Source organism: Carettochelys insculpta, chromosome 23 (genome assembly GCF_033958435.1).
Source record: "Carettochelys insculpta isolate YL-2023 chromosome 23, ASM3395843v1, whole genome shotgun sequence".
Classification (NCBI taxonomy): domain Eukaryota; kingdom Metazoa; phylum Chordata; order Testudines; family Carettochelyidae; genus Carettochelys; species Carettochelys insculpta.
In genome coordinates this window covers 2200328-2223198 of record NC_134159.1, presented here as the reverse complement: position 1 = coordinate 2223198, position 22871 = coordinate 2200328, and the positions used below count along the sequence as shown (strand labels likewise).

Below are 22871 nucleotides of genomic sequence, written 5' to 3'. Positions count from 1 at the left end.
ATTTTTGATTGTTTTTGTTAGATAAGTGTTATACTATTTATTGCACCTATTTAAATAACTGCTTACGTAATAGTCAGTGGTGGTGACTCACGGTCATACAGGGTCCTGGGGCAGAGGCACAGGACAAGAGCTATGGACTGAAACATAAAAAGATGGATACAAAGCTAGAAGGAGGATTCTTCTTGACATTACCGTTCTACATGAGTTAGTCTTGGCTGGTGGGGGAGGCAGAAGGAGGCCCAGGGATGGATGGTCCTGACTGCTCCTGAGTATTACACTGACAAGAGAGCAGGCAGACAAAGGAGTCATACAATCAGCTCATCGCCCCAGATTCATGACTGCAGCCAGACAAACTGGACCTGTTATGCTTTGGCTTCCTCTGCTGTCCCTATGCAACTCTTCACATGTAAGAGTTCACCTGTGTAAGGGTGAGAGTGCAGGAGGGTGTGTGTGTGTAGGTGTGTGCTTGAAAGCTAGTTCCCCTTTTTGCTTTTAATCCAATAGTGGCATTTAATAAAATACATATGAGTGTAAGGGTGAAGGATAGCTCAGTGGTTTGAGCATTACCCTTGTAAACCCAGGGTTGTGAGTAGTAGCAGAGAGGTAGCCATGTAAGTCTCTACTCCAACAAAACAAAACAGCAGAAATGTAGCACTTTAAAGACTAACAGAACGATTTCCTTCACAGAATCTCAGAATCACAGGACTAGAAGGGACCTAAGGAGGTCATCTAGTCCAGCCCCCTGCTTTTCAAGCAGGATCAACCCCCACTAAGTCATCCCAGCCAGGACCCTCTCCAGCCGGGCCTTAAAAACCTCAAGGGATGGAGAATCCACCACCTCTCTCGGCAACGCATTCCAATGCTTCATCACCTGCCTGGTGAAGTAGTTTTTCCTAATATCTAACCTACACCTTTCCCTCTTCAACTTCAGACCATCATTCCTTGTCCTGCCATCTGACACCACTGAGAACAGTTTCTCACCCTCCTTTTTAGAGCTCCCCTTCAGGAAGTTGAAGGCTGCTATTAAATCACCTTTAAGTCTTCTCTTCTGTAAACTGAACAAGCCCAAATCCCTCAGCCTATCCTCATAGGTATTGTGCTCCAGACCCTTAATCATTTTTATTGCCCTTCGCTGAACCTGCTCCAGCAAATCTACATCCTTTTTATACTGGGAGGCCCAAAACTGGACACAATATTCCAGATGTGGCCTCACCAGTGCCGAATAAAGAGGAATAACTACTTCTCAAGATCTCCTTGAAATGCTCCTCCTAATGCACCCCAGTATGCCATTAGCCTTCTTGGCTATAAGGGCACACTGTTTATTCATATCCAGCCTTTCATCCACCATAACCCCTAGGTCCGTTTCCATCGTACTGCTGCTGAGCCAGTCGGTCCCCAGCCTGTAACAATGTTTGGGATTCTTCCGCCTCAGGTGCAGGACTCTACACTTCTCCTTATTGAACCGCATCAGATTTCTTTTGGCCCAGTCCTCCAATTTATCCAGGTCCCTCTGGATTCTCTCTCTACCCTCCAACAAATCTACCTTTCCCCCTAGTTTTGTGTCATCCGCAAACTTGCTGAGGGTGCAACCCAGTCCCTCATCCAGGTCATTAATAAAGATGTTGAATAACACCAGCCGCAGAACTGAGCCTTGCGGCACTCCGCTTGAAACAGACCACCATCCAGATATTGAGCCATTGACCACTACCCGTTGGGCCCAAGGTGAGGAGCTTTGTGAGACAGACCGACTTCATCAGATCAATCTCATTTCCAATACAGACTGACATTTATAAGTACAGAGCACTAAAATGTACTTATTAATGTCAGTCTGTACTGGAAATGAGATTGATCTGATGAAGTGGGTCTGTCCCACGAAAGCTCATCACTGAATAAATCGTTTTGTTAGTGTTTAAAGTGCTACACTTCTGCTGTTTTGTTTTGCCAGGGTTGTGAATTAAGTCCTTGAGGAGGCTGTTTAGGGGCCTGGGGCAAATAGTTTAAGGGAAAAAAAATCTGCCAGGGATGGTACTTGGTCTTCCAAGAGGGCAGGGGACTGGACTCAATGAGGGACCTTCCAGTGCTATGAGGTATGTGGTCTTTAATGGAAATAAGGTAACAGTCCAAACATTCGGTACTGCATGGGAAAATGCACATGACCCTAATGGCCACTGCTCTGCCTGGGTTATCATTAGTAACTATAGTTACTAAAGAACCTTTCTTTCCATCCAACAGTTGCATTCTTATTAATTTCAAGGATATTGATTCAGATTTAACACTGTATCACATTGTGTGTATGCAGCGTTGTCTTTTATACTGGTCCATTACCATCCTGATTTGATAGCATTTCACACCCACTTTGCACAGATGTAAATGAAGGTGTGAGGTGACTATAATCAGATCCTGGCAATTATAAACTGTAGCCATGTATATTTGATCTGTAAGCGTAATGAGAAAAAGTCTGCTTTATACAGTTTCCATTAGGCCTCCCAGCCTGAGGCCTGGAAAGAGTAGGTCTAGTCCATGGTGCACACTCAGGCTGCCTGTGGGCTGGTCTAATCCTTGTCATCCAGTTAGAGTTCCTTGAGAGCCAAACAGCAGATAGCTAGAGTGCAGCATGCTGTGGTAATGTCTCATTCAGCCCCTGTTCAGGGATGCTCAGGAACCAACTTTGCCATCTCTCTGTGCCGCTGCACTAAGAGTAGTCATAGCTATGGATATAAGCAAGGTTTCCAGTCCTTTGTGGGGAGGAAGAAAAAAGAGAGAGAGAAAAAGTCTTGTGGTACCTTAGAGACTAGCAGATATTTTAGAGAATAAGCTTTCGTGGGCAAAGACCAGCTTCATCAGTTTGCCCACGAAAGCTTACGCTCCAAAATATCTGTCTATAAGGTGCCGCAAGACTTTGTTGTTGTTCTCGAAGCTACAGACTAGCACGGCCTCCTCTCTGAGATAGAGAAAGAATCTGCTGGTTTGGGGGCAACATTTTGAACTTGGAATTAAATATAATTAATTTTGCAGCTAATGTAAGCTTGGAATTAGAATAAATACGTAAGATATTGCTAATTTTTAAATAACTAAATCTATTCCCCAAATTCATTTTGATGAGATTATAAAGTTTATAGGGTTGCATTTTTATACACATTTCAGATTTACTTTGCTAGTTGTGCATTTGGAACGCATGACATCAGCACATCTGGAGGTTATTTCCACATGGCTAATGTGTTCTTTCGGCAGAACAAAATGGACATTGCAGACTCATTATACACCGAGGTTAGTAGCGTCAGTAAATGGATCTGATATTTACAAGTTCTTTCAAGGTTATTCTCAGTGTTTGCATGTAATTGATCTCCTTTAATGTTATAATACCCCTGGGCCATGTGTGAAAGTGCCACTTTAGACCCTGATCCCACAGACACTTAAATATGCATTTAACTTTGCCTGTGTTATGTTGTCATACTGCATGTAAAGGGGTTGCTCAATTGCTAAAGATATATACATGCTCCAGTGCTCTGTGGGGTCAGGGTGTAAAATTTAAAAGAGAATAGAGCTGTGTCTACACGTGCACGCTACTTCGAAGTAGCGGCACGAACTTCGAAATAGCGCCCGTCACGGCTACACGTGTTGGGCGCTATTTCGATGTTAACATTGACGTTAGGCGGCGAGACGTCGAAGCCGCTAACCCCATGAGGGGATGGGAATAGCGCCCTACTTCGACGTTCAACGTCGAAGTAGGGACCGTGTAGTCGTTGCGCGTCCCGCAGCATCGAAATTGTGGGGTCCTCCATGGCGGCCATCAGCTGGGGGGTTGAGAGACGCTGCCTCTCCAGCCCATGCAGGGCTCTATGGTCACCGTGTGCAGCAGCCCTTAGCCCAGGGCTTCTGGCTGCTGCTGCTGCAGCAGGGGATTCATGCTGCATGCACAGGGTCTGCAACTCGTTGTCGGCTCTGTGTATCTTGTGCTGTTTAGTGCAACTGTGTCTGGGAGGAGCCCTTTAAGGGAGCGGCTTGCTGTTGAGTCCGCCCTGTGACCCTGTCTGCAGCTGTGCGTGGCACCCTTATTTCGATGTGTGCTACTGTGGCGTGTAGACGTTCCCTCGCTGCGCCTATTTCGATGTGGTGCTGTGCAGCGTCGATGTTGAACATCGACGTTGCCAGCCCTGGAGGATGTGTAGACGTTATTCATCGAAATAGCCTATTTCGATGTCTCCACATCGAAATAGGCTACTTCGAAGTAGGCTTCACGTGTAGACGTAGCCTATTAGTTTAGCATGAAAGTAAAGCTGCTACATCAAATACTTCTCTGAGTTATAACCAGGATAGAGAAAGATCCATTTTTATAAAGCGTGTTAAAAATATGTAAATATTGGCCTTTAAATTTTTATATTGGAATTTGCTGTCATTTTTTGTAAGGAGTAAAGTTATTCACTCTTATAATAATTTAAATACATTTGAAAGATACAGTTTAATGTGTTTAGTCAGTATATCTTACATTGAAACACTGTGCTGTTGTGATCCCTGAATCCTATCCAGCACTACTGGGAGCTGCCACGGGCCCCAGAGCAAGATGGGAGCGGGGTCCCGGTTCCATGCCCCAGAAAAGATGGGACATAGGGTATTTGGCCCTTGATTCTGCCCGGATTGCGGAACTGGGTGCCCCCTCCACCACTCCCTCCCAGCCACTTGCAGCTGGAATTGCACTGCTACAGCAGCTCAAAAGGCCCAGAGCTCCAGCCACTGCTGCTGCTACTTTGGCAGCAGTGGCAACTTTAGCTCCTGGCTTCTGTGAAAGGTCAGGCCCCGGGGCAACTGTCCCCTTTGCTCCCCCAACCCACCTCATTGGCAGGCCTGATCACATCCCACATGTTGTTCCATACGATAACCTACTTTATTAAACAACAAAAATGAAACTTAGTGGAGACATTTTATAGTGTGAGCTTTAGAGCAGCACGGAGGGTTGTACTGGTAACTTGGGTGACAGATGCTGTCTATGACTGGACCTTCCAGGAATGCAGCTGCAGTGCTAACTAACCCCCAGCTGATTAGGAAATGATGACGGCTTCTTAGTGAATTTTTGAGAGCTGTATAATAAACATCAAGGACGAGGATAATTAGGGTGCTCCAGTCTTCACTGACTTTAGAACGGTCTTTAAAAATGGCTTTCAATATGGTACAGATAGTAAAAGCAAAGATGATTGCTAACAATGCGACCTGTTTATAAGGCTAAATAATGTTAATCCTGTTTTTAAAATATATTCTTGAGATAACCTAACCTCAAATATTTTTTAAACATGGAGTTAACACTGTTCCAGGGATGTAAAATCCTCTTTAAATCTCAATTAAAGGAGGGGAGCAGCCAGGGGGGCCATTCCTGTCAGCAGTAATTCAGGGGCTGCTACGGACCAGGACTGCTCCAGCTGGGCTGGAGAGCCTCTGTCCGCAGTTCTCTCAGGCCCACCTCAGATGAGGGCTGCTCCAACTGCGCTAGAGCATCCCTGCGCACAGCAGGCCCCATGGGGCTGGAGCAGCCCCCTGCCCAGAGCAAAGGGGGGCGCTGCTCTAATCTCCACCAGTTAACCATAACTGGTAAGCCACATCTGTTTAGAGTGAGACATACCAATTACTCACTAAAACCCTTAGCTTGTTCCCCACTTGTCTGTAGAGTTTAGCCAAACCCTACTATAAAACCCATTTTGTTACAAATAAATTTTCATTGTAGTTAAACAGTCCCACAGCAGGGAATATGGGCCTAATGAGCATTTGGCCAGAGAGGATGGGCTGAGGAGTAACAGAGTGGAACTGCGCAAATTTTTGGCTGAACCTTGGGGAAAAAAGTTCATAATTGTGAGAAGTAGTAGGCCATGGAATAATCACATCAGAAGGAAGATGATTGCTCAGTCATTTGAATCATTTAAGACTGCATTGGGCAATGAAATGGAAAATGAGCAAAAAGAAAGGACAAAACACGCACTATTTAAGAAGAGTATAATAATTTTGTACGTTAATTCTCTTTCTTTCTCAACAGGTAACTGATATCTGGCATACACATTTCAGTAGACTGATTCAAGTTCAATCACAAACTCTCACGTCTCCAGCAGAGATTAATGTATTGGCTGAAGAAGCGGAAATCAGTGAAGAACCTCTGAGTAAGTCTAATTTTCATACTGTCATTATTCATATAACACAGAATAGTTTGACAGGAAGGATCTATAGAATATTTTGTAGTCCTTTCCATTGTTTATTTTTGTATGATTCTTAGGAGTCTGACATTTCCATAGACCAACAAACTGGGGTCTCTTGAGGCTTGTCTAAACTTTCCCCCAACTTCGGAGGGGGCATAGTAATCAGGGCCATGGGAGATTACTAATGAAGTGCTGCGGTGAATATGCAGCACTTCATTAGGATAATTTTCCCCTGCGGCAACTTTGAAACATCAAACTTGGTGTAGATCAGGGCTCTTTGAGCTTGTGCTGACGTCCCGTACTCCACGCAGTAGCATGGAGTTTCAGGGTCGGTGGCCAAGTCCGGAAAGATCGATTTTGCCATATCTTCGCTGACACAGCAAAAATTGAAATCCAGCTGATCAATTGTGGCACATCGAAGCTGCAGTAAGTATAGACATACCCTGAGTTTTCAGTCACTGCAGATGCTGTTGTATTCCAGCTAGTTGCTGGAAAGGTTCCAGGCCTGGATTATAATTTATATCCATATCAAGTTCCTACTTCACCCAGGTTCGAAAGCCAAAAGTTAGCTGCTTTAGTTCTTCAACTGATGCTTTCCAGAACAACTGCACCCCAAATGTCTGTCCCAGAGCAAAGGTCATGGTCATTCTGAAATGAAGAAAAGCACTCAAAGATCTTTAGTCCTATTGACCCTCTCTTTCCTCTGTGTTAGATACAAGCTTGGAAAGAGACTGATTCTGATACACATCAGCAAGATTCTCAAACCACAATTACCCTTTGTTCAGGTTAGTTTCAGACCAGGATGATGTACCCAAAATCAAGTCATTTGCCTTACAAGATGTCAAAGGTGCTTTCAGAAAAGTTGGTGTGATTATAATCGATCTGTCAGCTGCATGTGACAATCTCTGGCATGTGGGACTGCTACGTTGCAGACTGTTCCCTGTAAGTCATGGTGTGGTTCATTGTGGACATAACAGACTGGAGCTTCATCTTGCAAGCTGGAAACATTCAGTTGTCTAAGGCATCTCTGTAACAGATTCCCAGAAGGATCCATTTTACCTCCCCTCCTTTTCAGCCTTTATAGTTACGACTTATCAATAGCTAAGACCAAAAAGTATGTACAGTAAACCCCCAAACTGTGCAAGTTCAAGTTGCACTTAACTTGCATGAGCACGATTTAAGTGCAGCTCGAAGACGCTCTGTGGCTGTCTGCCCACCTGGCTCCCTCAGCAGTCTCAGTGACGTGGCTTCTCCCTGGCTCTCCCAGTGATGTGCTGGTCAGTTTCCCAGCTCCCCACCTCACTGTGGGAGCCAGGAAACTGACCAGACTGGTATTGGTCAGTTCTCCAGTTCCCATAAGTTGAGGGGAGCCAGAAGCCAGGCTGCTCTCAAATCTGGAGACTTTCATAAAAAGACAACCTTCCACACAAACCACCACATGGCTGGACTTTACTAAAACAAGACAGGAGATTTACAATGCACATTTCTCTTCTCTACAGAAGAAAAAGGACTGTAAACTATCTGAATTCCTACTTGCCACATGGGGCCACAATAGTGGTACCCCTAACGCACCCAGCAATATTGTCAGTCTATCCAACTACACAGAAAGAGCTGACTCTTGTGCCAGGTTATCTCGGGGACTTTCTTTTTGGCCCACCACCTTCACAAACTTGATACACTTCTGTGGGGATCTGGAAGCCTGCTTTTGCCATCTCCAACTCAAGGAATACTTCCAATATGACACTGAACAGCGCACTGACCCACAGATACCCTCCCACCTACAGTACAAGAAGGAGAATTCTTCATGGACTGCCCCCGAAGGTTGAAATGACAGACTGGACCTATAGGCCGTGTCTACACTAGCCAAAAACTTCGAAATGGCCATGCAAATGGCCATTTCGCAGTTTACTAATGAAGCGCTGAAATACATATTCAGCGCCTCATTAGCATGCGGGCGGCCGCAGCACTTCGAAATTGATGCGGCTCACCGCCGTGCGGCCCCTCCAGACGGGGCTCCTTTTCGAAAGGACCCCAGCTACTTCGAAGTCCTCTTATTCCTATGAGCAGATGGAAATAAGGGGACTTCGAAGTAGCCAGGGTCCTTTCGAAAAGGAGCCCCGACTGGATGAGCTGCGCGGCAGCGAGCCGCCTCAATTTCGAAGTGCCGTGGCTGCCCGCATGCTAATGAGGTGCTGAATATGTATTTCAGCGCTTCATAAGTAAACTTCGAAATGGCCATTTGCATGGCCATTTCGAAGTTTTTGTCTAGTGTAGACGTAGCCATAGAGTGCTTCTGCTGATGTGCACAGGAAGAAATTGTGGAAAAGCGGCATTGCTTACCCCATCACCTCAGCCGTGCAGAAGGCAACGCCATCGACAGCCTCAGAAACAACTCTGATGTTATCATCCAAGAGGCTGACAAAGGAGGTGCTGTTGTCATCATGAATAGGACAGACTACGAAAAGGAGGTTGCCAGACAACTCTCCAATACCACATTCTACAAGCCACTATCCTATGATCCCACTGAGGAGTACACAAAGAAACTACATCATCTGCTCAAGACCCTCCCTACAGAAACACAGAAACAAATCTACGTGGACCCACCACTAGAACCTCAACCAGGTTTATTCTGTCTACTACCCAAGATCCATAAACCTGGAAATCCTGGACACCCCACCATCTTAGGCATTGGCACTCTCACTACAGGATTGTCTGAATATGCGCACTCCCAGCTTTCTTTGAGATACCACCGACTTCCTTAGGAGACTACAATTCATTGGTGACTTTCCTGAAAACACCATTCTGGCTACCATGGATGTAGAGGCCCTTTACGCAAATATCCCACATGACTTCAGGCTGTAAGGAACATTATCCTGGATGAGTCCAAGGCACAAATGGTGGCAGAGTTTTGTGACTTTGTCCTCACCCACAATTATTTCAGATTTGAGGACAATCTACACCTTCAAATCAGTGGAACCACTATGGGCACCTGCATGGCCCCACAATACGCCAACATTTTTATGGCTGACCTGGAACAACACTTCCTTAGCTCTCATTCCCTAGTGCCTCTCCTCTATTTGCGCTACATTGATGACATCTTCACCACCTGGACCTATGGGAAGGAGGCTCTTGATGAGTTCCACCATGATTTCAACCATTTCCACTCCACTATCAACCTCAGCCTGGACCAGTCCCACAACAGATCCACTTCCTGGACACTACTGTGCAAATAAGTGACGGTCACATAAACACCACCCTATACCAGAAACCCACAGGCTGCTGTGCTTACCTACATGCGTCCAGCTTCCATCCAGGGCATACCACACAATCCATTGTATACAAGCACTAAGGTACAACCACATTTGCTCCAGTCCCTCAGAGAGAGACAAACAACTACAAGAGCTTTACCAAGCTTTCCTGAAACCATAATAACCGCCTAAGGAAGTGAAGAAACAGATTGACAGACCCAGACATGTACCCAGAAGCCACCTGCTACAAGACAGGCCCAAGGAAAACAACAGAACACCACTGGCCATCACATACAGTCCCCAGCTAAAACCTCTCCAGCCCCTCATCAGTGACCTACAACCCATCCTGGACAATGATCCCTCACTCTCATAGACTTTGGGAGGCAGGCCAGTCCTTGCCTACAGACAGCCTGCCAACTTGAAACAAATTCTCACCAGCAACTATAGATCACACAACAGAAACTCTAAACCAGGAACCAATCCCTGCAACAAACCTCGGTGCCAACTCTGCTCACATACCAACATCATAGGACCTAACCACATCAACTACGCCATCAGGGGCTCATTCCACTGTACATATATGATATAATATATGCTATCATGTGCCAGCAATGCCCGTCTGCAATATACATTGGCCAAACTGGACAGTCTGTACATAAAAGAATAAATGGACACAAATCAGATATCAGGAATGGTAACATACAAAAACCTGTAGGACAGTGGTTCCCAAACTTTTTGGCATCACGCCCTCTTCTGATTTTTGAGAAACATTCATGCCCCCGCCACCTCTTCTTTACCATCATCCAACTCCCCCTTTAACAAAAAATTAAATTTGTAATTTAAAATAAGCACAAAAACTTGATATAAAAATGTTATTTAAAATTAAAAATAAGCACAGATAGTTTTCCTTGGCCCCTTGCGGGTGCCTGGTGCAGCCCCAGCTGGCCAGCTGCCTGAGCCCTGTGCCAGCTGCCCAAGCTGCCCCACCAGCTGCCCACCTCAGCTGCAGGACAGCTACCCAAGCCGCCCACCCAAACCCCACACTGCCTGGGCCAGTCACTCACCTGCCAGCCTGAGCTCTGCACTACCAGAGCCACCCACCCACCCACCAGCCCAAGCCGCCTGAGCCCTACGATGCCGGGGCCAGCTGCCCAAGCCCCATGAATCCTGCAAGTTGGCCAGCCACCCAAGCCCTGCAAGCCACCTGCCCAAGGCCCTACCCTCCCACAGAGCCAGGCACCACTAGCTTCCCACTCTTACCCCCTTCCCCATCCCCCTTGCCCAAACCAAGCACCCCTTGCCCCCCATCTAACCCCATCCTCCCCCACAACCCACACTCACAGACCTTTGCACGTGGGCCTTCGCCAGCTCTCTGGGTCATCCACGTAAAATGGCAGGGGCTGAGAGCCAGAAGCACAAGCCAGATCTTTCTTTGGGTGGGAGGAATGATGGTGGGAGCTGGGTCGCTTTGCACCCCTCCCTGGAATTTCTTCACACCCCTCCCCTCAGGGGGCACCCCCCCCGCCGGTTTGGGAAACCGTGCTGTAGGAGAACTCTTCAGTCTCCCTGGACATTCAGGAACAGATTTAAAAGTAGACATCCTGCAACAAAAAAAAACAACAAACCTTCAAAAACAGACTCCAAAGAGAAACTGCAGAGCTGCAATTCATTTGCAAATTTGACACCATCAACCAAGGATTGAACAGAGACTGGGAGTGGTTGGCCAATTACAAAAGCAGTTTCTCCTCTCGTGATGTTCACACCTCCACGTTAGGCATTGTTTTAGTGTTCCGTCTTGTGTTCTATCCATCTTAAATGTTTTGTTCTCATTGTAGATGAAGCCCAGCAAGCTGAAGCAAGTCAAGTACTGAATGCAATATTAGATATCAGAGAACAGGCACCAAAGCAACAACCTGCTAAAACTGCCAGTGTTGCACATGCTCTGGCGATGCTTCATTACTTGATCTTGGATTTACCAAAGGCAAGTTTGACCTAGGGATAATTGGGTTTGTTTTTAGTTAAACCACTATATTTTTGATTCATAAAAAAACATAAATGCAGGAGCCTATGCCTTGGTGAATGCCTCATTCATGGAAAACAGTATTCTACTGCTTTCCAGCAAATACAGCCACATGCCGCTGTTTATTTTTTTAAAAACACATAAGGAATAAAATTGTCAAATACTATGTTAATGTTAAAGTTACAAAGCAAAGTCAGGCAACAGCAAGTTAATATTCCTTATACAGCTTAGAATCGGTGCCTTTGTGCATGTGCATTACAATAGAGTCCTAATTGCATGATTGCATGCCACCTTTCATTATTCAGCATACATATGACAGCTTGATTTGGGTCCCCCACCACACTTTTTTGCAGTTATCAAGGTGTAAATGTGAACTCAGTCTGCTGAAGTCAGTCAGTCTCATTTTGAATTTGTATTAGTGTTTTTAAGAGCATGGGGCTCATATTTTGAAATGTGTCTAGTGTTGATTGGGGTTCCTCTATTTTGGGAGATCCATATTTTGAAGGGGATGTATTTTTGGAAAGTACCAAACACTGCTCACCTGAAAATCCAACCCCTTTAATTTGGCTGAAGTTGGGCTTTCAAAATTAGCAATCACTTGTGATAATCTTGGCCTTTGTGGGAGGCTGAAGTATATTACTGAGAAGTACCAGGTAGCCAAGTTAGTCTGTATCTTCAAAAACAACAAGAAGTCCTGTGGCACCTGATAGACTAACAGATATTTTGGAGCATAAGCTTTCATTGGCAAAGACCTGCTTTGTCAGCTTCATCAGTCTTTGCCCACGAAAGCTTATACTCCAAAATATCTGTTAATCTATCAGGTGCCACAGGACTTCTTGTTATTACTAAGAAGGTTTGTGTGTTGGATGAGGTCCTGTTGCGGTAGTAGTATATAATCCTCTTATTCAGGAACTATATCAGAATGTTAACAAACAAGAGGTCAGAGTTCAGATAGCACACTTTGAAAAAGATCAGAGATGAATAAGCCTCTCTTATGAACCAAGACAGAAACAACTGGGAATGTTCAGTTCGAGAGGATACCAATCAGATGGTAGAGTTATGCAAAATAACAAATAGAGAATGTAAATTGTGTACTCCTGTTTGCCTTTTCTTGGGATACAAGAACAGAGACTTTTCAGATGTTTGACATAGCACTGCCCAACATTATGGTTAAAAAAGTAGCGTGTTACGGTCAATATATACTTGGATCTTACCCAAGCAACATGCTCACCAATTCTTTAGATCTAATACCTAAAGATTTATTAATAAAAAAGAAAGAACGGGGTTAGAGAGAAGAATTGTTAAAGCAAAACTTTACATACATCAGCCATAACTACTGGTGCAGGCCAGTGATGTTATTTGCTGATTCTTAAAAGCCTCTGAAAGTTCATTTCAGGCCACATAGATTCACTTATCAAGGCATTGAAGGTCCAGCCCACTGGGGTCCACATGCTGGCATATGGACCCGTGGAGACCAAAAGACAAAGGATCCAAGATGGACACTGCTAAGTCCATAGCATGGCTCCCTTCCTGTTGTTGTCTCTTGTGTTGTCCCTTTTTCTTCTCTTAGTCCTTTGAGGGTGCTCCCCTACCTGACTCAGGACGGCTGTTGTGGCAAATTGCCATTGGATGACTCTCAGAAGACAGTCTCAAATTTCTGAGATGGACCTTTTCCTTTATTTCAGCCCAGGTCACTTGACCCTTGGGCTTCATCCACTGACGTGTCCCAAGCATCTGGAATGTGGATTCAGTGTCTGAGCACCTGGCTTCCACCCTATTGTTCAACCCAATGCCCTGCCTGGGGCTGAGTTCACATCTCCTGTTGTGAAGCTTAGTACAGAAACATTTTCTAACACAGCTACATAGCTAAAATCTATAACTTTACCTACATACATGATACAGACATATAAGTGGCGTACATAGATTCAGGGCATCGTTTACTTTTCTTGGACACCTCACATGGCCCACCTACCACAATATTTGGGGCCAATAGCCACACTGGACTTTAAAAGTGATTCCAGACCCAGTATAAAGATCTGTTCATGTGACAACACATATGGTGCCACAATAAGCAAGTTCCTCCACAACCATCTTCATTACTCACAATACTGGATAGTAAAATAGAGGTAGCCATGTTAGTTGACAGGCCTGTTCTCTCCTATAGACAACCTCCTAACCTATGAAGGATTCTCACTAGCAATCCCAGGCTACACCACAGTAATACTAATCCTGGAACTTTTCCTTACAACAAACCCCATTGCCAACTTTGTCCACATATTTATTCTGGGGATACCATCACTGGACCTAACCATGTTAAGTACAAGATTGGGGCACATTCTCCTGTATTTTGACAAATATTATATATGCCATCATGTGCCAGCAATGCCTTTCTACAATGTACATTGAACAAACTGGGCAAACACTTTGCCAAAGAATGAATGGACATAGAGCAGACATTAGGAATCTCAATACACATAAGCTGCTCTGTGACCATTTCAGTGGAGTGGGCCATTCTGTTAAAGGCCCAAGAATATGCATCCTATAACAAAGAGACTTTAACAGCAGATTACATCAGGAGGTTTCTGAACTGGGGTTCATACTCAAATTTAACACATTAACACTTGGTATGAACAACGACAGCAATTATCCCACGCATTACAAAGACTGCTTCCCTTCCTTTGATGTTCCTAAGTATCTCAGGCAAGACACTTAACTTCCCCCATCTCTCACCCCGCTCCTTTAGTTCTATGTATTTGGTTTGTCAGCTTTTATTGCAATTTTTTTGGACCTCTGTGCTACGTAACCGTGTCTGGACTGGAAATTCTATAGAACTGAAGAAGTGGGTCTGTTCCACGAAAGCTCATCAACTAATAAATCATTTTGTTCATCTTTAAAGTGCTACATGACTGCTGTTTTGTTTTGTCACAACACTGGAGTACGTGCTGGTGCTGATGAAATCAAGCCTCTCCTTGAGCTCACTCTGAGAGCATTTATTTGCCATTGCCATTTTCCACTCCATTGTAGATGGGTTTTCTGTATTTGCCCATCACCTCACTAAATGCTTTCTTAAGAACATACAGAACACTTAGCCTATGATCAGAGACCCTTTGCCAACCTAAACCTAATCCTCTGTACCCACATGAGCAAACCCTTTGAACCAGTAGCTACCTGCTCTCTCTCATGCTTTTCTAAGAAAGTTACCTTTTTAGTGAAGATCATGTCAGCAAGAAGGGTAGGAGAACTGGGTGCCTTGAAGGTAAACCCACCTTAACACCACAATCCTCAAGGACTAAGTAATTGTTCACCCACACAAAATTCATACCCAAGCTGGTCTCATTCTTCTTCCTCAGTCAGCCAATTTACTTACCTGTATTCTTCTCTAAGCCAAACGCTAGCAAGAGGGAAGTCCCTTCATATATTGGATGTTCATAGAGCCCTTGCATTATTCTATGTAGACAGAATGAGACCATTCAGTACATCCTCCAGACTCTTCATCTCCATCATGGGAGCAAACCATTTCCAAACGACAACTTCCCAAATGGATTTCTGGTTGTGTCCAAGTTACCAGAAAAGTGATTGGCAACCTTCTGCAGCTCTGCGCCTGCTCTTTATCATAGGTATGTCCACATCAGTGGCCTTTCTTAAGGATACTTTATCCAGGGGGCTGGACTAGATGACCTCATAAGGTCCCTTCCAGCCATAGGATTCTATGATTCAATGTCCATAGCCTTAACTTTTGTAAAGCAGCTACCTGGGCATCAGGCCATACCTTCACAAAACACTACACACTGGAGACACAGTCAGCTGCTGATACTCAGTTCAGCCAACTGGTGTTATCCATTGTGCACTAAGCAACTCTGAAGCCCCTCCCCTCTTTAGTCACCTAAAGGGGAGCACCCACACGGACACTCCTGGAGGAAGAGACGGTTACTCACCTGTGTAGTAGCTGAGGCCAGGCCTACACTAGACGATTGCATCGCTGGAATTGATGTATCCTCGATTGATTTTTCTGGCCATCCACACAGAGGGAGGTTGATGGGATAAACTCTCCAATTGACCTCCCTTACCCCTAGCAAGAATAAGGAGTGTCAGGGCCAAGTGTAGAGCCCTGATGGTTTGATTTAGCACATCCCCTCCCTTCTGTGTGGCCCCCAACTGACTTTTCTGAGGGTCCGTGACCCCTTCACCCAAAAGAAGTTCCCTCCCTCTGGCATAAGCCATCCATTAACTGACAGGAGTCAGAAGAAACTTGTATGGGCATAGTAACAGAGAGATAGCCATGCTAGTCTACATACTACCAAAACAAAAAAGCAGTCCAGTAGCACTTTAAAGAACATAAGAACATAAGAATGGCCATACCGGGTCAGACCAAAGGTCCATCCAGCCCAGCATCCCATCTGCCGACGGTGGCCAATGCCAGGTGCCCCAGAGAAGGAGAACAGAAGACAATGATCAAGTGATTTATCTCTTGCCATCCATCTCCTGCCCTTGTTCTGAAGGCTAGGGCACCATACTTTACCCCTGGCTAATAGCCATTTATGGACCTAACCTGCAAAAATTTATCAAGCTCTTTTTTAAACCCTAATAGAGTCCTGGCCTTCACAGCCTCCTCGGGCAAGGAGTTCCACAGGTTGACTGTGCGCTGTGTGAAGAAAAATTTCCTTTTATTAGTTTTGAACCTACTACGCATCAATTTCATTTGGTGTCCCCTAGTTCTTGTATTATGGGAAAAGGTAAATAATTTTTCTATATTCACTTTCTCCACACCATTCATGATTTTATATACCTCTATCATATCGCCCCTCAATCGCCTCTTTTCCAAACTGAAAAGTCCCAGTCTCTGTAGCCTCTCCCCATATGGGACCCGTTCCAAGCCCCTAATCATCTTAGTCGCCTTTTCTGAACCTTTTCTAATGCCAATATATCTTTTTTGAGGTGAGGAGACCACATCTGCACGCAGTACTCAAGATGTGGGCATACCGTAGTTTTATATAGGGGAAGTATGATATCTTTTGTCTTATTATCGATCCCTTTTTTAATAATTCTTAACATCCTATTTGCTTTACTAACTGCCGCTGCACACTGCGTGGATGTCTTCAGAGAACTATCCACTATAACTCCAAGATCCCTTTCCTGATCTGTCGTAGCTAAATTTGACCCCATCATGTAGTACGTGTGATTTGGGTTATTTTTTCCAACATGCATTACCTTACACTTACCCACATTAAATTTCATTTGCCATTTTGCTGCCCAGTCACTCAGTTTGCTGAGATCTTTTTGTAGTTCTTCACAATCTGTTTTGGTTTTGACTGTCCTGAACAACTTGGTGTCATCTGCAAACTTTGCCACCTCACTGCTTACCTCATTTTCTAGATCATTGATGAACAAGTTGAACAGGATCGGTCCCAGGACTGACCCCTGGGGATCACCACTAGTTACCCTCCTCCATTGTGAAAATTTACCATTTATTCCAACCCTTTGTTTTCTGTCTTTTAACCAATTCCCGATCCATGAAAGGATCTTTCCTCCTATCCCATGACCGCCTAATTTACATAAAAGCCTTTGGTGTGGGACCGTGTCAAAGGCTTTCTGGAAATCTAGGTATATTATGTCCACTGGGTGCCCCTTGTCCGCATGTTTATTAACCCCTTCAAAGAATTCTAGTAGATTAGTTAGACACGACTTCCCTCTGCAGAAGCCATGCTGACTTTTGCCCAACAATTCGTGCTCTTCTACGTGCCTTGCAATTTTATTCTTTACTAGTGTTTCTACTAATTTGCCTGGTACTGATGTTAAACTTATCGGTCTATAATTGCCAGGGTCTCCTCTAGAGCCTTTTTTAAATATTGGCGTTATATTGGCCGTCTTCCAGTCATTTGGTACCAAAGTGGATTTAAAGGATAGGTTACAAACCACTGTTAATAACTCCGCAATTTCACATTTGAATTCTTTCAGAACCCTTGGGTGAATACCGTCTGGTCCTGGAGACTTGTTACTATTCAGCTTATCAATTAACTCCAAAACCTCCTCTAATGTCACTTCAATCTGAGAGAGTTCCTCAGATTTGTCACCTAAAAAGGCTGGCTCAGATTTAGGAACCTCTGTAACATCCTCAGCCGTGAAGACTGAAGCAAAGAAATCATTTAATCGCTCCGCAATGGCACTGTCTTCCTTGATCGCTCCTTTTATATCTTTATCGTCCAAGGGCCCCACTGCTTTTTTAGCGGGCTTCCTGCTTCTAATGTATTTAAAAAACATTTTACTATCGTTTTTTGAATTTTTGGCTAGCTGTTCCTCAAAATCTTTTTTGGCTTTTCTTACTACATTATAGCCGTGTCTACACGTGCACGCTACTTCGAAGTAGCGGCACTAACTTTGAAATAGCGCCCGTCACGGCTACACACGCTCTTTCGAAGTTAACTTCGACATTAGGCGGCGAGACGTCGAAGTCGCTATCCTCATCAGGAGATGGGGATAGTGCCCTACTTCGACGTTCAACGTCGAAGTAGGGACCGTGTAGTCATTGCGCGTCCCGCAACTTCGAAATAGCGGGGTCCGCCATGGAAGCCATCAGCTGAGGGGTTGAGAGACGCTCTCTCTCCAGCCCCTGCGGGGCTCTATGGTCACCGTGGGCAGCAGCCCTTAGCCCAGGGCTTCTGGCTGCTGCTGCTGCTGCAGCTGGGGATCCATGCTGCAGGCACAGGGTCTGCAACCAGTTGTCGGCTCTGTGGATCTTGTGTTGTTTAGTGCAACTATGTCTGGGAGGGGCCCTTTAAGGGAGCGGCTTGCTGTTGAGTCCGCCCTGTGACTGTGTCTGCAGCTGTGCCTGGCACCCTTATTTCGATGTGTGCTACTTTGGCGTGTAGATGTTTCCTCGCAGCACCTATTTCGATGTGGTGCTGTGCAACGTCGAAGTTGAACATCGACGTTGCCAGCCCTGGAGGACGTGTAGACGTTATTCATCGAAATAGCCTATTTCGATGTTGCTACATCGAAATAAGCTACTTCGATGTAGGCTTCACGTGTAGACGTAGCCTATGACACTTAATTTGGGAGTGTTTATGTTCCTTTCTATTTTCCTCACTAGGATTTGACTTCCACTTTTTAAAAGCTGCCCTTTTCTCTCTCACTGCCTTTTTAACATGGCTGTTTCGCCATGGTGGTTCTTTGTTAGGTCTCTTACTGTGTTTTTTTATTTGGGGTATACATTTAAGTTGGGCCTCTAGTATCAGATCATTTGAGTCTCTTCTGGTCTGGCTCTGATCTGAAGAAGTGGGTCTGTCCCACGAAAGCTCATCACCTAATAAATTATTTTGTTAGTCTTTAAAGTGCTACTGGACGGCTTTTTTGTTATGATTGTAGGGGCATGTTATGCAGTAGTCGCCCACTAGGGCCATTTCTTACACTTTTCTCCAAAGAAACTTGTGCTGGCTGCTCTCTGAACTGGGTAAGGGACCAGAAGAGCCAGTATGGCAAGTCTTGTGATCCTGTTTGTCTATTTGTTATACCCTGGTGAGAAGAGACTGTAACTGTTTCATGGCAATTATTTTGTTTTAATGTTGTTTCAGGCACATGAACTTGGGCTGAAAGCTTTTCTAATAACCCAACAATTGTCAAACCAAGAGGCATCAGAAGCTATTCTTCGTCTATTAAAATTGATTAAATCCAAATCTCCCTACACAAAATAGGGTCCAGTTTTTTCACCTCTTTATCTTTTCAACCCAATTGCATGGTGAGTTTCATACTTTGCCTGCTATCTCCTGAATGGAAACATTCTCTGTATGTTTGTTTGCTTTTATTAAAATTGCACGGTCTGTTTCAATTTATTGCTATATTGTGCCTGATTTAATTTTACAGTGATGGTGATAAAGTCTCTGTCTCTCCCCCTCCTCCCCCCGCCGCCACCACCACCAGGTGAGCTAACCGGAGTGAAATAATCCTGTTTAAACTGTGAACAATTGCAGTTCCCAGGGCTTTTGTCTCTGGGGACCCAAAGAGAAAGACCTGGAGAGGGAGATGGCTCCCAGGTAATTGAAAGACAGTACCCTGACTGTCACAGAATCAGCCATAGAAGTGTGAAGTACCAGGGAAATATATAGTTAGATGCATTCAGGTTTTCTGGTTACTTTAAATTTGGATGGACTTTCAGCTAGTTACCTTGTTTTCGTTATTGACCGTTGTTTTTCTCTTTTGTGTTACTGTTTTTAACTTGATGTTTTTCCCCTTTAACTTTTAAGCTGATTCCCAGGGAAATACTTTCTCTGAGTGCAACCCATGATTTCTTTTTCTCTCGTTTTGTGAATAAATCACTGTTTTTTGCAATTGCCTGTGAAGGGCTCGTCTGTGAAAAGGCCTGTGTGTGTGTGTCTTCGGCCAGAAGCTAACTACCAAATTACAGCTCTTTGGCTAAGCTCTCTCTCCTGAGGAAGAGTGAAGATCTTGGGGTGCCCCCACAGGAGGACGTCCGAGTTTGCCTTCTTGGGGAAGTCAGGGGGTTGTTTTCTGACTCAGTGGTGGCAGCCTACCTGCCCAGAGCCCAGGAATCTGTGACCTTGGGAAGTTTCAAAGTGAAGTCTGGTTACAGGCCAGGTGTTTTTCTTTAAATCTCTGTGGGGGCCTCACTTTCTGCACTCGGAGTGTAGGGTGGGGAGGACCCCGACAGGGCTCCAGGCTGAGCCTGGAGCAGGAGGTTATAGGGCAGGAGTGGGTGATGGATCCAAGCTCCAGGAGAGAGTTTTGGTGCAGGAGGGGGCTCTGGGTTGGGGCTGAGTATTGGGGTAGGAGAGGGCAGGGAGTGCTGACTCTGGGAGGGGTCAGACTGGGGCAGGGGGTTGGGGTACAGGAGGAAGATGGGGGCTGAGATGTGCCCATGGGTGGCTCCCTTTGGCAGCACAGGGAGGTGAGGCAGGCTTTCTGCCAGCACTACCCAGGGAGCTCCCATTTCCCAGCCAGTGGGCAATGGGTATGCCCAAACACCAGGGCAATGTTTGCAGGCAGGTGCGGTGCACCAGAACTTTTGGTCCCTCCAGCCTCCCCCTGTGACACTCAGGGCCACAAGGCCACGCTGGCTGCACCTGGGGCTGGGCTGGTGGCGTGGGGCCACAGAAAGCCAGGCACTTGCCTTAGCAGCAGCTCCGCTCACCAGCGCCTCCCCCACCCCTCCCCTCCTCCGGGGCAAGTCCCACGGCAAAGCAGCAGCGCCTCCACTTCTGGCAGTGCTTTCCCTTGCCTGGCCTGGGCTCGCTGGCTGTGGCGCAGTGAGATGCCTGTAGTCACTTGTTCCCATGGCACAGATAGTCAGCGAATTCTTTCCTGCTCCCATTAGATGCCTCCTCCGCCTCCAGTCCCCTGCCATAGCTTGGCTGTGGGCTACCATGGCCCCCTGGGTATCTAGATCCACTCTTGCCCACATGCCCTTGGCTTTCTCGACCTCATCCCCAACCTGCTGCCCGCTGTCTGCCCACCAGTGCTGGAGGCTATGGCACGGCAGCCTCAGAAGCCAAGGGTGTTCGGACACAAGACCTGCAGCAGTGCTCGCTGGGAAGGGGTACAAGGCCTTGCTCACGGTGGCAGGGAATGATTGCTGATCCAGGACACGGAAGAAACGGCATGCGCTCACACGCACGTAATAGCCCAGCGGCATTTGGGGAGTGTGGCAGGCTGGGAATTGGCGCAGATGGGCCATAGATTTGCCCCAGAGACCAAGGAGAAGGTGCCAGCCGACTAACCAAGCCATTGGCTCCAGAGGGACAATTTCTATCCTCAAGAGAGGGGCTGCGAACACAGGGACGTTGGTACAAAGGCTGCGTGCAGAATTTCAGCATCCAGCAGGTGGCAGCAAGGCCTAACCCTGTCCCAGTGTGGCTGCAGGGAGAGGAGGGATTTGTTAATCATTAGGTTGTTTTTCTGAGCCCTGGAGCTCGGCAAGGGAAGCGATTTGTTGCTTAGATGGAGGACTGGCTAATCCAACCTTTTGCTGAGAGGATCATGTTAAAATAGGGTTAGAAATCTCCTTAGCTAAAATCCTTAATTGGCACCTGTGTTGATTTCCTTCTTTGTGGGGCAAGGCACAAGCTGGCCCAACATGGCTGGAAAAGTTGAGCTGCCTGGGATAAGGGGGAAGCTTTCCTAGGTGGAAGCCAGCAACTTCTGCAGACGAGAATCTCAGATGAAGAACAAGTTTCTGCCTCTGTGGTTGCAGAGAAAGCACTTCTAAATGTGAAATGAATATATCCAGTTCCCCTGGTTTGCCTGGGTCTGCAGACAGGCACATCAGCAGCTGCTCAGAGCTTTGCCCAACTACAGCAAAATAAAAACTGACCCAGCCCTTTGGCAGTTTTGCTGCTGCTCTTCAAACTCCTGTAGACTAAAGAAAGATAAATTACTCACTTGAATAGTAATGATGGTTCTTCGAGATGTGTCCCCGTGGGCGTTCCACATCAGGTGTAAGGAGCACACTGGGCCCTTCACACACTTTCAGTCACGTGCACGATCCATTCTGAGCCAGTTCCTCAAAGCCACCTCGGGAGCATCAGAAAAACAGAACTCCAAAGTGGGGAGGAATGGGTGGGTAGTGGAGCACCCATGGGGACACAGTTCTAAGAACCATTGTTACTACCCACGTGAGTAACTTCTCTTTCTTCTTCGAGTGGTCCCCGTGGGTGCTCCACATCGGGTGACTAGACAGCAGTGACCCCAAGACATGGAGGAGGGTACTGGAGTTAGGTGCTGTTTGCCATGGAAAGCACAGCTGCTGGGAGGCACATGTCCTCAGCCATCTGGCGATGTATCGCGTAGTGCTTAGCAAATGTGTCATAGAAGGACCATGTTGCTGCTTGGCAAATGTCCTTCAGAGAAACGCCTTTGAAAAAGGCTGTCGAAGCTGCCATTGCTCTGGTAGAAAGTACTTTGGACAGAGCTGATAACGTGGCTTGACACCATGAGTAGCACATCTTAATACAAGATGTTAGAATATTTGAGATCCTCTGTGACGATAACCCTTCACCCTTCAATCTCTGGGTGAGGGATACTAACAATCTGTCTGTTTTACGGAAGGATTTCCTTCTCTATATATAAAAGGCCAAGGCCCTTCGTACATCCAACAAATGGAGTCTTACCCCACTATTTGAAGCATGTGGCTTAGGAGAGAAAGATGGTAATATTATCAGCTTGTTTATATGAAATTCCAAGGAGACTTTGTGAACAGGATGTAGACGAAGTATCGCCACTTCCTTAGTGGAAGTTGTATAAGGTGGAATCTCCATCATCATCGCCAACTCAGTGACCCTCCGAGCTGAGGCGATAGCTAAGAGGAACCTCAGCTTTAAGGTAAGTAGACAAGTGAGATAATAGCTAGTGTTTCGAAGGGTGGTCTGGACAGCGTGTCCAGCACAAGTCAAGGCTCCATGGAGGTGAAATCAGTTTATG

The 22871-nt window shown here is 45.8% G+C and overlaps 1 protein-coding gene across 2 annotated transcripts in view; it reads left to right on the top strand.

Moving 5' to 3' along the window:
* The window catches only part of ZMYND12 (zinc finger MYND-type containing 12), a 33723-nt gene extending 14609 nt beyond the window's left edge, over positions 1-19114 (top strand). Inside the window, exons 5-7 of one of the 2 annotated variants that reach the window (XM_074975719.1) lie at positions 3145-3267; positions 6020-6140; positions 19013-19114. In XM_074975719.1, coding sequence (XP_074831820.1) covers positions 3145-3267; positions 6020-6140; positions 19013-19020 — 252 coding nt within the window. In that variant the 3' untranslated portion in view covers positions 19021-19114. Of the gene's footprint in view, positions 1-3144; positions 3268-6019; positions 6141-6888; positions 6957-19012 lie in introns of those variants that run through there. The other variant, XM_074975718.1, reaches the window with a different exon arrangement.
* The last annotated feature ends 3757 nt before the right edge of the window (positions 19115-22871 follow it).